The 14,867-nt window shown below is 42.7% G+C and overlaps 1 protein-coding gene across 11 annotated transcripts in view; it reads left to right on the top strand.

Moving 5' to 3' along the window:
• LOC125462715 (tubby-related protein 3-like) overlaps positions 1-14,867 on the top strand; it is a 108,629-nt gene that overhangs the window by 55,904 nt on the left and 37,858 nt on the right. For 4 of the 11 annotated variants that reach the window (XM_048552976.1, XM_048552966.1, XM_048552972.1 and 1 more), the window contains 2 exons: positions 9,221-9,368; positions 12,864-13,031. In XM_048552976.1, coding sequence (XP_048408933.1) covers positions 9,221-9,368; positions 12,864-13,031 — 316 coding nt within the window. The remainder of the gene's footprint in view (positions 1-9,220; positions 9,369-12,863; positions 13,032-14,867) is intronic. The other 7 variants (XM_048552969.1, XM_048552977.2, XM_048552975.2 and 4 more) reach the window with 4 other exon arrangements.

Below are 14,867 nucleotides of genomic sequence, written 5' to 3'. Positions count from 1 at the left end.
GCTTCCCACACTGTACACACTTCCTTTCGAGGAATTTGTTTATAGGTGCCATCGATAAAATTTAAAACACAATCACTGATGAGCCACGAATGTGTTTTGTACTAATTTGATTAATTACAATGGGAGGACAGTCAGATTCCTGTTCCACCCTCTCTCTGGAATTATTGCGGGAATGTTGTTTTGAAATTGACATGCCACTCGGTGCTATCAGCAACCTCCCTTACCCCATGTTCCCAAATTTGGAGAGTTCTGTAAATTTAACCCTGAATGTTTACTGTATATAATTTGTTACATCTGCCATAGAGATTGTAAATTTGTAAAAGGATAGTTGAATTTCCAGTGACTGACTGACTGAAAGGATGATGTGATAAGATTGCAAATTAAATGTATCAAGGAAACTAAGAGCAACATTAAGTAAGCACTGAGATAGTAAGAACTGCAGATACTAGAAGCAGAGATAATACATGTGATTGTGGAGGAACACAGCAGGCCAGGCAGCATCAGAGGGGCAGGAAGTTGACAATTTGGGTGGGGGCCTTTCTTCAGAAATTGGGGAGGGGGAAGGGATCTCTGAAATAAATGGAGAGAGCAGGGGTGGGTTGGAGAAGTTTGGTAGGATGGTGATAGGTGGATGCAGGTAGGCAGTGGTCAGGATTGGTGGGAGAGAAGATGGACAGGTTGGATCAGGTCAAGGAGGCAGGGATGAGAGGGAGGGTTGGTTATGGGATGAGGCTGGGGGTTGGGGAGATTTTGAAACAGGTAAAACCCACGTTTAGGCCATCGGATTGCAAGCTCCTGAAGTGGAATATGAGATGCTGCTCTTCCAGTTTAAGTAAGTACTATTCAGTTTCGGAAAAGAAATTATATACCTTAATCTGTAACCTGACCAAAACTCCCACACTACTCTGCTCTTTGCTGCTTGTTAAGTAGATACTTTATCCTCAGGAACCAGTCCTCAAGTTGTTCTCAGATCATTCCTCATTTCTTTACCAGCCAGATAACTTAAAATCCCCAAAATGGACTTGCCACTTGTTTACCCAAATCTGCATTTGGAAATGGACTGCTTCAGTATGCAAGGGGTCACAAATGATGCCTGACTGTGTGCAATCACAAGTGAACATTCCCTGAAGGAGTTTGGCTCTTTAGTTCATGTTGGAACCAAAGCTGTAATGATGACAAGATTTGAGTGGCTCTGGTAAAGAGCAAATTCAGCATCTTCAATCAGAGCACATAGCCATCCACATTCCGAATAGTGCCCAACATTTTCTCTTGTTGGGATGCAGGATAGGCTGCCTCTCTTCTTTTCTCTCACTCTCCAACGTTTATAGACTGACTTGTGTCTTTGAACTTCAGTAATATCTTAGGAAACCATTAACCTGCTCCTACAAAGGGTTTCTGTAGACTTTTTGCTTCCCAAAATTCTTCTCCATGGCAATATGAATCATGCAGTACTTGCATCCAGGTAGAAATGCTAAATAGGCATTCCATAGACCCCAAATCCAATTCATCTTGGAATTAAACAGGCAGCCCAAAGTATAACCATTTATAAAGCCCAACAGTCCGAAATCCCTCCCTGTGACATCTGGAGGCTAGTAGATAGGCATTTGCAGAGTTGGCACTATTTCAGCACTATTTAAATATTACGGGCATGACTGAATTCCAGCTTTCACATTCCCATTCCCAGGTGTCCAATTTTTTCCTGGTGTGGGATAGGATGCAGGTAATGAGTCCAGTACCCATACGCCCAAAAGAGATGGCTCCATTGTTAGCATAGGCATTTCCTCTCATCATTGGTACCACTGCACCCCGTACCCTGACCCCCACGTCCTCTCCCAAAATTTTGATGGAGTCAGGCGCAATTCGCTTTGATACCCAAATCTGAGAGGAATCATTAACAATTGTAGGTATTCGGGAACCTTACCGAGGCTAACCTCACCAGGCAAGGGGAGGGCTGGGGAATAATTAGCACCAACAAACGCTGCTTTTCTGTAACATTCCAGTGGGTTCAGGCAGCAGTATTGGCGTCCTTCTTTACTTGAGTCTGTGCTAAAGGTCTATAACCTTTTGCTCCTTTGAGTTCATTACTTGAGATTCTTAAAGTTCTGCTTTATTGTTTTTCCAGCTTGAAATAACAAACCTTTCTCTGTTTTCCTTACTCGCTCTCATTTCACTGCTCCCTGATGGGTAAGTGACCTCTCCTACATTCATTGTCATTTTACTGAGTTATATACAGATCATGAATCAGCCTATCTTCTGGAGACTAAATGATTGAGACCAATGCCAGGAGTGGATCTTGCACTGAGTGACTTTAGTCATCTAGTGCGCATTTAATTCTGCTTTAAATTTGTGTTTTCACTCAGGGAGAGCAACAGGTTGGCTGTTAACAACAAAGAAGGCATGTATTTATATAGCACATTTACTCCAGCAAAACTTCTCAACCATTTTCCCAGGAACAGGGCTAACAGTGGCTCAGTGGTTAGCTCTGCTGCCTCACTGCACCAGGGACCTATGTGTGATTCCACTATCAGGAGACTGTCTGGAGTTTGCACATTGTTCCCATGTCCGCCTGGGTTTCCACTAGGTACTTCAGTTTCCTCTCACAGTTAAAGTTGCGCAGCTCAGAGGGATTGACCATGCTAAATTACCCATAGTGCCCAGGACTGTGCAGTCGAGGTGGATTAACCGTGGGAAATGCAATTTTACTGGGATAGGGTGGAGTGGGAGGTGGCATCTGGTTGGGATGCTCCTCAGAAGGTCTGTGTGGATTTGGTGGCCTCCCTTCACTCTGTAGCAATTTCATGATTAAGGAAACCAGGTAAGCATGTGGAAAATGCCAAATTGGTGCATGAGCAAAATCTCTTCAAACATGCCTGTTAAAGTATCATCAGCGTAGAGGGTATAAACAAAGAAACGTAGAAATTAGGAGAAGTAGGCCATTTGGCCCTTCAAGTTGGTCTATGATTCAATATGATCGCAGCTAATCATCCAACTCAATACATTGTTCCCACTTTCTGTCCATACCTTTTGATCTCTTTCGCCCTTTGAACAATATCCAACTCCTTCTTGATAACATTGAATGTTTTGGCCTGAACCGCTTTCTGAGAATTCCACAGGTTCACCACACTCTGGGTGAAGACATTTCTCCTCATCTCAGTCTGAAATGGCCTACCACCTATCCTGAGACAGTGAACTACTGGCTCTGGACTGCCTGGTCTTGGGAAAGATCCTTCCTCTGTTTATCTGAGTATACCTTACCTAACTGTACCATACCTGATTATCACTCATCAACTGGAGCTTAGATTTGAAACTAGGCTTCAGGATTGTGCAGCCAAATATCTCTCCTTCCCGGACCCCTCTGTTTCCATTTCTGGCAACCACCTAGAAACCAATATCCATTTCAAGCCCACGGACTCCCACAGCTACCCAGAATACACCTCCTTCCACTCACCTTCCTGCAAAAATGCCATTCCCTATTCCCAATTCCTTCACCTCCGTCGCATCTGCTCCCAGGATGAGGCATTCCACTCCCGTACATCTCAGATGTCTTCATTTTTCATGGACCATAACATCCCCCCATCAGTGGTTGAGAATGCCTTCGACCATGTCTCCTGCATTTCCCGCAACTCATCCCTTACACCCCGTCCCTGCAACAACAAACAAATCAGAAAACCCCTCATCCTCAAGTATCACTCCACCAACCGTCGGCTCCAACACGCCATCCTCTGACACTTCCGTCATCTGCAATCTGACCCCACCACAAAAGATATTTTTCCATCCCCATCCTAATCTGCCTTCCAGAGGGACCACGCTCTCCGTGATTATCTTGTCCGCTCCACACTCCCCTCCACCCCCACCACACCCGGCACTTTTCCCTGCAAACACAGGAAGTGTTACACCTGCCCCTACACCTCCCCCCTCACCCCTACCATAGGCCCCAAGAAGACTTTCCACATCAAGCAGGTGTTCACCTACACATCTGCCAATGTGGTATACTGCATCCGCTGTTCCCGTTGTGGCCTCCTCTATATTGGGGAAACCCAGCGGAGGCTTGGGGACGGCTTTGTGGAGCACCTATGCTTGGTTCGAATAACTGCACCTCCCAGTCGTGAACCTTTTCAACTCCCCCCTCCCATTCCTCAGATGACATGTCCATCCTGGGCCTCCTGCAGTGCCACAATGCTGTCACCCAAATGTTGCAGGAACAGCAACTCATATTCCACTTGGGAACCCTGCAGCCCAATGGTATCAGTGTGGACTTCACTAGCTTCAAAATCTCCCGTCCCCTTACCACATCCCAAAATCAGCCCAGCTCATCCCTGCCTCCCTAACCTGTTCTTCCTTCCACCTATCCCCTCCTCCCACCTCAAGCCCCACTCCGATCTCTTACCTGCTAACCTCATCCTGCCCCCTTGACCTGTCCCTCCTCTCAGGGCTGGCCTATCTCCTCCCTAACTCCCTACCTATGCTCGTCTTTACTGGCTCCACCCCTGCCTCTTTGACCTGTCTGCCTCCTCTCCACCTATCTTCTCCTCTATCCATCTTCTCTCCTTATTTATTTCAGAACCCCCTTCCCCGTCCCCATTTCTGAAGGCGGCTTTAGGCCTGAAATGTCAGCTTTCCTGCTCCCCTGATGCTGCTTGGCTTGCTGTGTTCATCCAGCTCTACACCTTGTTATCTCTTATCCTTGACTGAGGAGTGCTTGGTACCTGGCACCTGACAGCTAATTCTAAAATGGTGTGTTCCCAGGTGAGAACTCTCCATACCTGAAACTCTTGTCAAAAATCCAAATCAACTCTGCAATATGAAGATGGATGCAGTGGAAGATGATTGATATTCTCAAGCCTGTATCCCCGTGATTAGATCATAGCTCACATTCACCCCAACTTCCAATACCTGCCTCTGCTCCATATCCCTTGATAACCTGGGGAACAAAAGTCTATAGATCTCAGTCTTGAAGACTGCATTTGTCCAAACAACATCCACAAACTTTTTTTGGGAGCGGGTTTCAGATTTATGTGAGGTTGTTCTTCCTAATTTCACTCCTGAATAGCCTGGCTCTCAGATATCTTCTATTGATCTGGAAGAAATCATTTCTCAGTGTCTATATAGCGCACAATCCTCTAACAAAGCAGCCCTCAAACTTAAAGAGTCAAATGTGTCCAAATGAATCTGTTCTGAGAATTACCCTGAGAATTATTCCTATTGGTTCCTCGCAGACAAAGCTCCCAAATAGGAGAGTGAAGACAGCGATAATCTTCACTATGAAATGGTTGATGTGTTTCCCAAAATGACCAGATCACAAATACAAATTTTGGTTCATGTTATATCGCAGGCATCAAGGTCATGGCACTAATTGACAACAGAAAGTGTGTTTTAAATTGTATCCAGTTCTGGCCACCAGATTTTCAGAATATTGCAGAAGATGGGATACATTTACAGGAATGGTAGGAATGAGAGACCTCAGTGTGTGGAGGCACGCTGAGAGCTGAGATCGTCCTCTTTAGAGCAGTGGAGAACAGAAGATTTTTTTGAGAAAATCAGAACTGTAAGGGCCTTTGACACTAAATGAAGAGAATTTGTTTCCCGTGGTGGTTGCCCCTGTATCTGAATTAAGGTAGTTGCCAAAAGCACTAGGGGGTGTTGGGGCTGGGTAGGGGGTGAGGGCGAAACTGAGGAAGTTTTATTTTACGCAGTGAGTTATGATCTGGAAAGTACCTCCTTAAACAATGTTGAAAGCAGATTCAATAGCCCTTCTCAAAAGGAGATTGAACTTCCAACTGCAAAGTAGAAATATTCAGAGCCAGAGAAAAAGAGCAGAGCAATGGGAATGATTAAATAGCTGTTTGAAATAACTTAAACTGGCTTAAGGGGCTGAATGGTTACTTTCTATGCTGCACCATTCAATGATCTCTATATCCAAGTCCACATATGTGCTCATCTGTTGCAGATTTGAGGTAGAGACACTTTATGTCGGTTTCCTTGTCATATTGTCAGGGGTGGCTCAATGGTTAGCACTGCTGCCTAATATTGCCAGGGACCCCGGTTCAATTCCAGCCTCAGGTGACTGTTTGTCTGGGATGTCAGCTGAAATTCTGATCTCAGAACTTAGGAGTGAGAATTGAACTCACAGCCATTTGACCCAGAGGTAGGTTGTTAGAAATGAGCCCCATCTGTCATCCAAAGACATCAGTAAATGGGTCACAGACTTGTGAGGAGCAATAGCAAACCATAGTTAACTCTGGCTTCGAGAAACTTGGGACTGTTAGGTTTGAGTAGGTCATCAAGTTCAAAGAAAAAGTAATTTCAATCAAAACCATGAACAACTCAACCCATGTGGGGAACTAATTGCACCCCAGGTAAAGTGTAAGAAAATAAAGCTCTCCTGCATTGTCCAAGGGGGATGTCAAAACCCTATGTGGAGTTAGCTGCAGCTTGTCTGCATTACTGCCTTTCAGTGAATCCATATGTCAAATACTCTAATAGATTAAAAATACACGTCAGTGGTTGCTCAGAGTTTGAAACAAAGCTGACAGTGTGTTGTGGAAGTGGAATATCCTGACAGAATACACAAACCAGGGCCAAACTGCAGCTCTGCAGTGAATGAAGAGCCTCTCATTCCTTAAAGCTTCTATTGCTTACCTTTGCATCAGTAATTTCTTGGTGAGTTGGCAGAAACTCCAGTTGCAAGGATGGTAGCATGCATAGTGATTGGGGAGAAGAGTGGGATGGGTGAGGAGAGGATTACCTTGATAATATGGGTGCATATTAAGTGACACCGTGACGTACTTACAGAGAAAATATTTCTTCTTGGGGGTAAGCGGATAACTTCGGGACATCAATATAAAACAGTCATCACGAACTCCACCAGGAAACCAACAAGGCTAGTTGAGTCAGAGCCTCATGAGATAGTTAAGCAGTATTTAGATATTGGCATTGTCATAGCCTCCACAATTTATGGATGAAAAGTTAGAACATGGGATTAACATAGAAAAAATTTAGTTGATGAGTATAGTCACGATGGGCCAAATTACCTTCACCTATGCTGTAAATGTCTATGAATATATCCAATCAGGAAATCGAAAGAAACTTCTGTGCCCAAAGACTGGTGGAAATTTGGAGCTTAATGTCACAGAGAGTGGTTGAATGAATTGTACAGTTGCATTTAGGGAAAAACGAATCATGTATATGAGAGAGAAAGGAATAGAGGGATATAATAGTTGACTTAATTGAGGAAAGATGGGAAGAGGTTTAACTGGAATATAAATACTAACATGGATTGGTTAGGCCAGGCGGCTTGTTTTTGTGATGTCTACCTTGTGTAATCCTATGGATGATTATTCAATGCAGTGGTCTAAACTTCTTTGCTCCTTCACATTAGCAAATTTTAAACCTGTTAATATTTTAATACCTCAGTTTTAACAGTGATGAGAAGCTCATATTTGTAACACTTCATGCTTGGTATTGTTATATTTCCCTTTTGTTAAAATGGGGGAACCTATTTTGCTAGGAAATGCTCTGTTTTGAACACTTTTCCCAGATATTGACTAAAATCCATATTTGATTGATATGATGTTGGACATTTCTATGGGAAGGAAATGTTCTCGTTATTTAAATATGCTTAATTCATTCTCGGAGAGTTATTGTTGCAGCATTAAATATTTGCCCGTGGCTGGCAATTTACCTAAAATTAGCTGAAAACCAGTGAACTGACTTTCAAGTAATCAACTTTTAATTTATCAAGTCCTAGTCGTCACAATGCTCAGTTACTCATCTGATATCATCTAGGTCATCCCAAATGCCCTGGGTAGGGCCTGGCTCCTATCAACCATTCATCAGCATGGCTTCTTACTGTCTCGGAATCACCATTTGACCATTTTCCTCACGTCGTTTTGGAGGGTAATTGGCCTTACATAGAATATTGAATGGGCAGTCTCCCAGATGCTGCTGTTTCCTGCTCTTGGTTCGTCGATTCTGGCTAACGGGACTGAACATGTATGACAGATGGGCAATGCATTGCCAGCTTCTTGTCGAAATCAAATTTCATTCCCTTTCTCAATTCCTCATTAAGGCTAATTTTCATCTTCACTACTTGAGTGTTAAATGCAGCGCAATGGAATGAGCATCCATTATGGAATCCAACCCATGTTCCTGACTGGAAGTGAAGTTTATATGTTCAGGCAATCCACTCTCATGTTGGAAGGATAAAGAGCACCCTTGCACCCTCAGTTTCGTAAAATCTCTTTCAAGTTCAACCCACAGTTGTTCATCATTGATTTCATATTATCCATCCTCTAGTGGATTCATTCTCCCTTCTAGTGAGTGAAATGCGTATACCCCTCTATAAGTCTCAGAAGTGGGACAAGGTTTGTAATTTTGCCCAGGGTACAAAATAAGTATTCTCACTATATTATGATCTAAAATGTTGAATTGTTTTCTCTTCACTGTTACATTTTCCTGTGAAGATCAGTAGATAAAGGAACCTTTTGATTCAATGATCAGCCAGACTCATTACCTAGTCATATTAGATCTTGCTGGAGAATCTCTGGCCTTTATAGTCCTAACCTTCTCATACTGTTACTTAAAGCAAGCTTTTGCACTAGCGAAATGCCCCTACAGCAGAGAGGATGTGTTTATTGAAGACACTGCGCTTGCTATTTTCTAGATTTTCGCACAATCTGAAGTGGAAAACACTACAGGACAGACGGGTGCTAAATTAGAGTTCAGTGTGCAGTTTTCAGACAGGAAGCATAGACCATGCATAGATTTAACCATGTTGCCAGAGATCAAACTGAGAATACCGTGGTGCCAACCATTGATTTAAAAGGCTTGACATATATTTTTCTGGGTCAGAAATTCACTGTTATAGGTATGAGTACAGGAAAGTACATTGAGCTGATATTAGCGGTAATGCCGATTACACAAGTTTAATCTCTGTACTGAGTGAGGCAGATCTTGCCCCATTTTGATATCATTGCATTGTTGGATTACATTTAGCCACCATCAGACAACAAGGATGCTACGCAAAGAGAGGTAGAGAGACATTAGAGAAGGAACTTACTGTGGGCTTTGCAGTTTTTGTTTAAGTAATTTATACTTTCCATAACATGTGCTTGACATTGACAATTCTTTTCTCCTTCCTCTGTCCTGACCATCCTGTACTGCTCATGTTCTCGATGACTGAAACAATACCTGCTAAAATCTGTCTTCCATGTCCACACAGCATGCTCTGCTGAAGCAGAAACAGAAGAAGAAACGCCAGGAACCTCTGATGGTTCAATCTAACACTGAGGACAAGAAGCTGAAGAAGACCAGAGCTAGACGCCTTAGTGAACAGACCCCGCTTGTTGAAGGAAAGACCGTGAGCCAAAGTAAGACATGTTGGTTGTACCAGTAGCTGTGTGGGTAAGGATATGCCAGCCACATTGGCAGATTGTCTGAGAGGCATTTCTAGGCTATATGTTGATTGGGAAATTTTAATCCCAAACATCCAAATGTAACATTTGGTTACTCGTGTAGCATTGAAGTTTGTTCCAACATTGGAAGTAGCAAAGCATATCAGTCAATCCACTACAAATGACCTCTCTTAAACCAAGGGAGGAAATCTATAAGCATTAGTTAGAAGCCATAATTGCATTGTTTGAGAGCGTTGGCTTATGAGGAGAATAGACTGGGGCTCTGTTCATTGGAATTTAGAAGAATGGCAGGAGTTGATCTTATAGAAAAGTATTAAATTGTGAAGGGAATCGCTCATATAGGAGCAGAGAAGTTGTTTCCACTGGTGGGTGAAACTAGAAAGGAGACCAGACTGAAAACAGAGTTGAGGAGGAACTTCTTCACCCAAAGAGTTGCAAATCCGTGAATTCCATGCCCAGTGAAGTAGTTGAGGCTTCCTGATTGAATGTTTTTAAGGCATAGATAGATTTTTGAACAGTAAAGGAATTAAGGGTTATGGTGAATGGGTGGGTAAGTAGGTCTGAGTCCATGAAAAGATCAGCCATGATCTTATTGAATAGTGGAGCAGGCTTGAGGTGCCAGAGGGCCTACTCCTGCTCCTGGTTCTTGTGTTCTTATGTTTTTGTGGTGTTCAGGTAACATTTGGATCAGGTTCAGCGTCATTCATAGTGCAAATGTTTACAGGTACTTATTGTCTGGGCTCACACATCAAGAATAGTCCCTTTGGGAGCACAAAACATGCTTTTGCTGAAAAGAAAGACGTGTTGCCAAAGTTTTTCATCTTCCACCCATCAGGACAATCACAAGAATGCCAAAATCCCTACAATCACAGCAATTTACATTACAGGGGAAAAAGATTGGTTGGCAAGTTAACTCTGGTTGGCCGAGGGATTACCATGGAATTTGGAACTCAGAGTCAGGAGTTCTATATTTACTTCTCCATGGCAACAGCCCAGCCAGTCAGAGCAGAGGAACAGAGGGAGCTAAGGAATGACTCCTTCACAATTCATCAGTGTGACATTTGATAACAGTGAACTGACTAATCTGAAGTTCACTCCCTGGAATTAACCCAATGGGTTAGATCTTGGCTCTAATAGCAATGTAATATAATGTGGTGTCAATGAGTCAACAGCCCATTTTATACATTTCATAACCTTGATTTTTATTAAGGTCAGATGTAACATCGCCAATTTGTTATCATTCAGTAACCATGCACTGAGACCGGAAAATGAGTCCCACTATTCCTTGGAGATGTCACAAAATGTAATGATTTTATAAAGGGTGCCATCCTGCCCAATTTACCTGAGCTTCAGACCCAGGTTTCTGTGCTGAATAAGAATCAATATTTTTTAGACTCTAGCTGCAGATAAAAATCTAGTTTCCTTTAGGTTTGTAGTGAGACTTGACCACAGAGAACAGAGTGACTACCCTTGAACTGGGGAACCAAATAGTCTCTGTAACGTGTTCCTAGTTCCAAAGTATTCAATTCCTAAGAACCAATCACACGGTTGTTGGCAGGTAATATGATCTGTCATCAATAACTAGTCACTAGTCCATAGACCAATCAACTTCTTATTGCCAATAAAAGCTACATCCCTATATTCCTTTGGCCTCCATTCTCTGCATTTCAAACTTCAACTACTGCCTGTTCAAACAGTTGTTTACAGAATACCTGTAATAGGTATTTTATTGCAAAAATGTACAGCCACCCTTTCAAACACTGGTTTTAAAATAGCTCTTTCTCATTTCAGTCAACAGTTTTCAAAGCACAAAAATAACATGACATGGTCTTTACCATTCATATTACACAAACTCATGACCTACCCCTGGCTTCCTGTTATGAGTAGGTTGGACTGTGTCTGTAAAGAACTTCTTTAATTCACTGATAAGGTTCAGCATTCTCCAGCCAGGGAACATATCTTATGCTGAGGATATTAAAAGTTAATTTTCCTTCTTCTCACCTGTTGCATATGAGTGAAGCTGAATTCATGATGAATGCCATGTCAAATCTCTACAAAACATCCTCAGCGTCAGTGACTTGTATAAATTATTGCAAAATTCACTGACAATGTCAACACAGAGAGGAAAGGCCTTCATTCTGATTTTCCCTCTGTAATGCACCCCCCCCCCCCCCGCCTCACCCTAACCAGGATTGACTAGGCTACCAACATTCAATGTTGCAAATGAGAAATTGGAGGAGCTCTCAACATTCTAACCCACTGTGGAATGAGCAACATACTGCTGAGGTGGGCTTTTATAATCCTGAATGACCTTGGTCTATCTTTTCTAAGTGACCATGTGTCCAAATCTCAAGGGGGAGATGAGAAATCAGGAAGAGGTGTTTTTTTTTCATTTTGCTAGACAGTGAATTGACTTGGTCTGAATTCTTTGCATGTAAGGAAACAAATTCAATTGTAATCTTCCAAAAGGAATATTTCAAACATTAGGAAAAATAGCAGGGAAATGGGAAAGCAACAAGGCATTTTTGATAGATCCTTCAATGAATTGGCCTGGGCACGATGGGCCAAACAATCTCCTCCTGGTCTATAAAATTCTAGGTTCTACACACTGTGACTTATAACGTAGGTGAAAGAGAAGCATATGGATTCGATATGCTGAGAGGAGAAAATCTTTGCGCACTAATGGATGATGACTTTTCCCACAGTAACCACAAGAATTCGTATCCTCTCCACCCCAATCCCGTATTTATTACATTAGAAATGTTCGTGCTGCAACTGCTTCTCATGTTTCCTGTTGGGAATGAATGAATTTGGGTAACAAGCTAAGAGGCCAAAGTAAAAGATGTAAATGCTGGCATTCTGAAATTAAGGAACGAATACAGTATATACAGGTGAACCCAGGCCAGTGGAGACAGTGGACAGCTTGGCCTCTCAAGCTTGATCCAACACTGAAAGGTTAGCATGTATTTCATTGAGATCTGGAGAAAAAGTCAAGGGAGGAACGTACATGTTCCAGACCCTGAGAGGGAGCTGAGTTGAATGTCTTGTGATCTATTCAATTTGAGAGAGCGTCATTCAGCACTACTTATTTTCCCAATAGTTAATAACTCTAATGTGGGGCTTATGCACTTATTTTTTATACAGATTACAGTGATAAACAACATGCTTGTTACATTTATGTAGCATTGTGGTTGATCTATCGCAAGTGGCTCTGACATTATGCTTTGTGCTATATTCTCAGTCTTGGCATGCATTGCTTACCAAGCTATTCCTTCTTCTGAGTCTGTTGGCTGCCAGCATTCCTGACCCCTGAACCCATCTGCACAGATGCTCAGTAGTTCTCCAATCTCTTAGCAACGCCTTGCTCAGCAGATTTCTGTTTGTGGGGTTCTGGGACCTCTCTCATTTATGGCATTGCTTGCTTTCTCCCATCGGGGCACGCGACACTAGAAGATGGTGCTGAAAAGAAAACAAGGAATAAGAAACTGAAGGCCGAGCTGGGAAATCTGGAACCAGAGAAAGACCCTTACGCCAAGTTCATCAAAGACCCCAAGAAGAAGAAAGAGAATCCTGCTTCCTATTTCACTGTTGAAAAGTCATCCACCAAACCACAGCAAGGTACATGAGCCACGCATAGGGCTAAATCCGACACTGTGCACTTCATCATACATAAGCATTTAGAAAATTAAACCCAGTATGTGTATTATTTATACACCAAGGTGACCAACAAGAAAGGAAACAATCTATTTTCATTTAATGCCTTTTATGACCTCAGGCCATCTCAATATTCTTTGTGACCAAAAATGCATTTTTGACTGGACTGATGCAAATATAGTGGCCCATTTTCACCCACTTTACAGCTCTATTTCTCTCTCTTGCAACCCCTTTGTGTTTTGCACCACATCCTCACACCATCTGTTCCCTTTGGATCTCCTTTAGCTCTGTCAACAGCATAAGAAAGTCATCATTTTCCAACTCCTTTCAAATCAGAAAAACAGGCATATTAAACTTGAAATATTAGCATCCCGCATATGCTGTCAGGCTTGCTGAGTTCCTCCAGTAATTTCTGTCCCTGTTGGAGAAGTCAAGACTGTTCTCCTTAAAGGACAAAAAGGCCAAGAGGGAGAATTGATTGAGGTGGTCAATATTATGAGAAATCAGGAAAGAGTAGATAGGGAAGACCTGGTCCATCTCATGTAAGGATTTAGAATGAGAAATCACAGGTTTAAAGTAATCAGAAAGCTAAAGCAGTGTGGAAAAATGTTCACGCAGATAGTCTTTAGAATTCCTACAGTGTGGGAACAGGCCCTTTGGCCCAACAAGTCCACACTGACCCTTGGAGCATTACACCCTAACCCATCCCCCTATAACTCTCACACCCCTGGGCACTACAGGCAATTTAGCTTGGCCAATCCACCCAACCTGCACATCTTTGGACAATGGGAAGAAACCAGAGCACCCAGAGGAAACCCACAGAGACACAGGGAGAATGTGCAAACTCCACACAGGCAGTCACCCAAGGCTAGAATCCAACCTGGGTCACTGGCACTGTGAGGCTGCCCCGTTAAGATATTTGTTTAGGAGAGGCAGATTCAATCAAGGTATTCCAAAAGGAACTAGAGTGTTACCTTAGAAAGAAAAAAAACATACAGTGCTACGAGGCTGAGATAACTGCACAGAAGCCGGTATCCTATCACAAAGTCACCTTTTATTTACATGTGCACAGTTGACACCAGCCAGCCAAGAATCAGTCCCTGAAGTGAAGGGATGCTGACTCTCCAGTTTATATCTGTCAGCCAGGGCTCTCTGATTGGCCCAGATTAACAATCCCAATCAAGGATCTCATAGTCAATAAGATCCACCTGGTTCCAATCACTACAGAGGCAAATGTAGGAGAATTGCACTGGGTGAACTGTTCATTCAGAAAGTCAGTGCAGACATGATTGGCCAAATAGCCTTGCTTCTGCACTGAAGCAATTCAATGATTGCGTGAGGCATAGACCGGGTCTGATAGAACTGAGGTGTATGAGGTAATGAAAGGCATATGTTATATTCCAAATAACAGTATGTTCAAACTAAGCAGGTTAGGGAGGAACAGGGATCATGGTTCTCAGTTGCAACAAGCCCGATCCAGCGTTAATATTGGGGGATGACTCTTTTCCTAGAGAATAGCTAATATCTGAATCAAGCTGCCTAAACCACCTCGAGTATATAAATCCATGTGTTGTATCAAATATTACAGAGTGAATTCTCTGTATCAAGGTGGGAGATTTCCCAACACGGCAGACATTTCAGTTTAAAAAACGTGGTAGATCCAATTTTCATTCCTGAAAGGCAGGGGCAGAATGCAATTGGGCCCACTAACTCAAAAGACTTGAAAGGGATGGGGAAATACTAATGAGAGCTGGGTAGCATGGTGGCTCAGTAGTTAGCATTGTTGCCTCACAGTACCAG

This window comes from Stegostoma tigrinum, chromosome 21 (genome assembly GCF_030684315.1).
Source record: "Stegostoma tigrinum isolate sSteTig4 chromosome 21, sSteTig4.hap1, whole genome shotgun sequence".
Classification (NCBI taxonomy): domain Eukaryota; kingdom Metazoa; phylum Chordata; class Chondrichthyes; order Orectolobiformes; family Stegostomatidae; genus Stegostoma; species Stegostoma tigrinum.
Note: the sequence above shows the minus strand (reverse complement) of the source record. Positions and strands in the feature narration are given on the sequence as shown.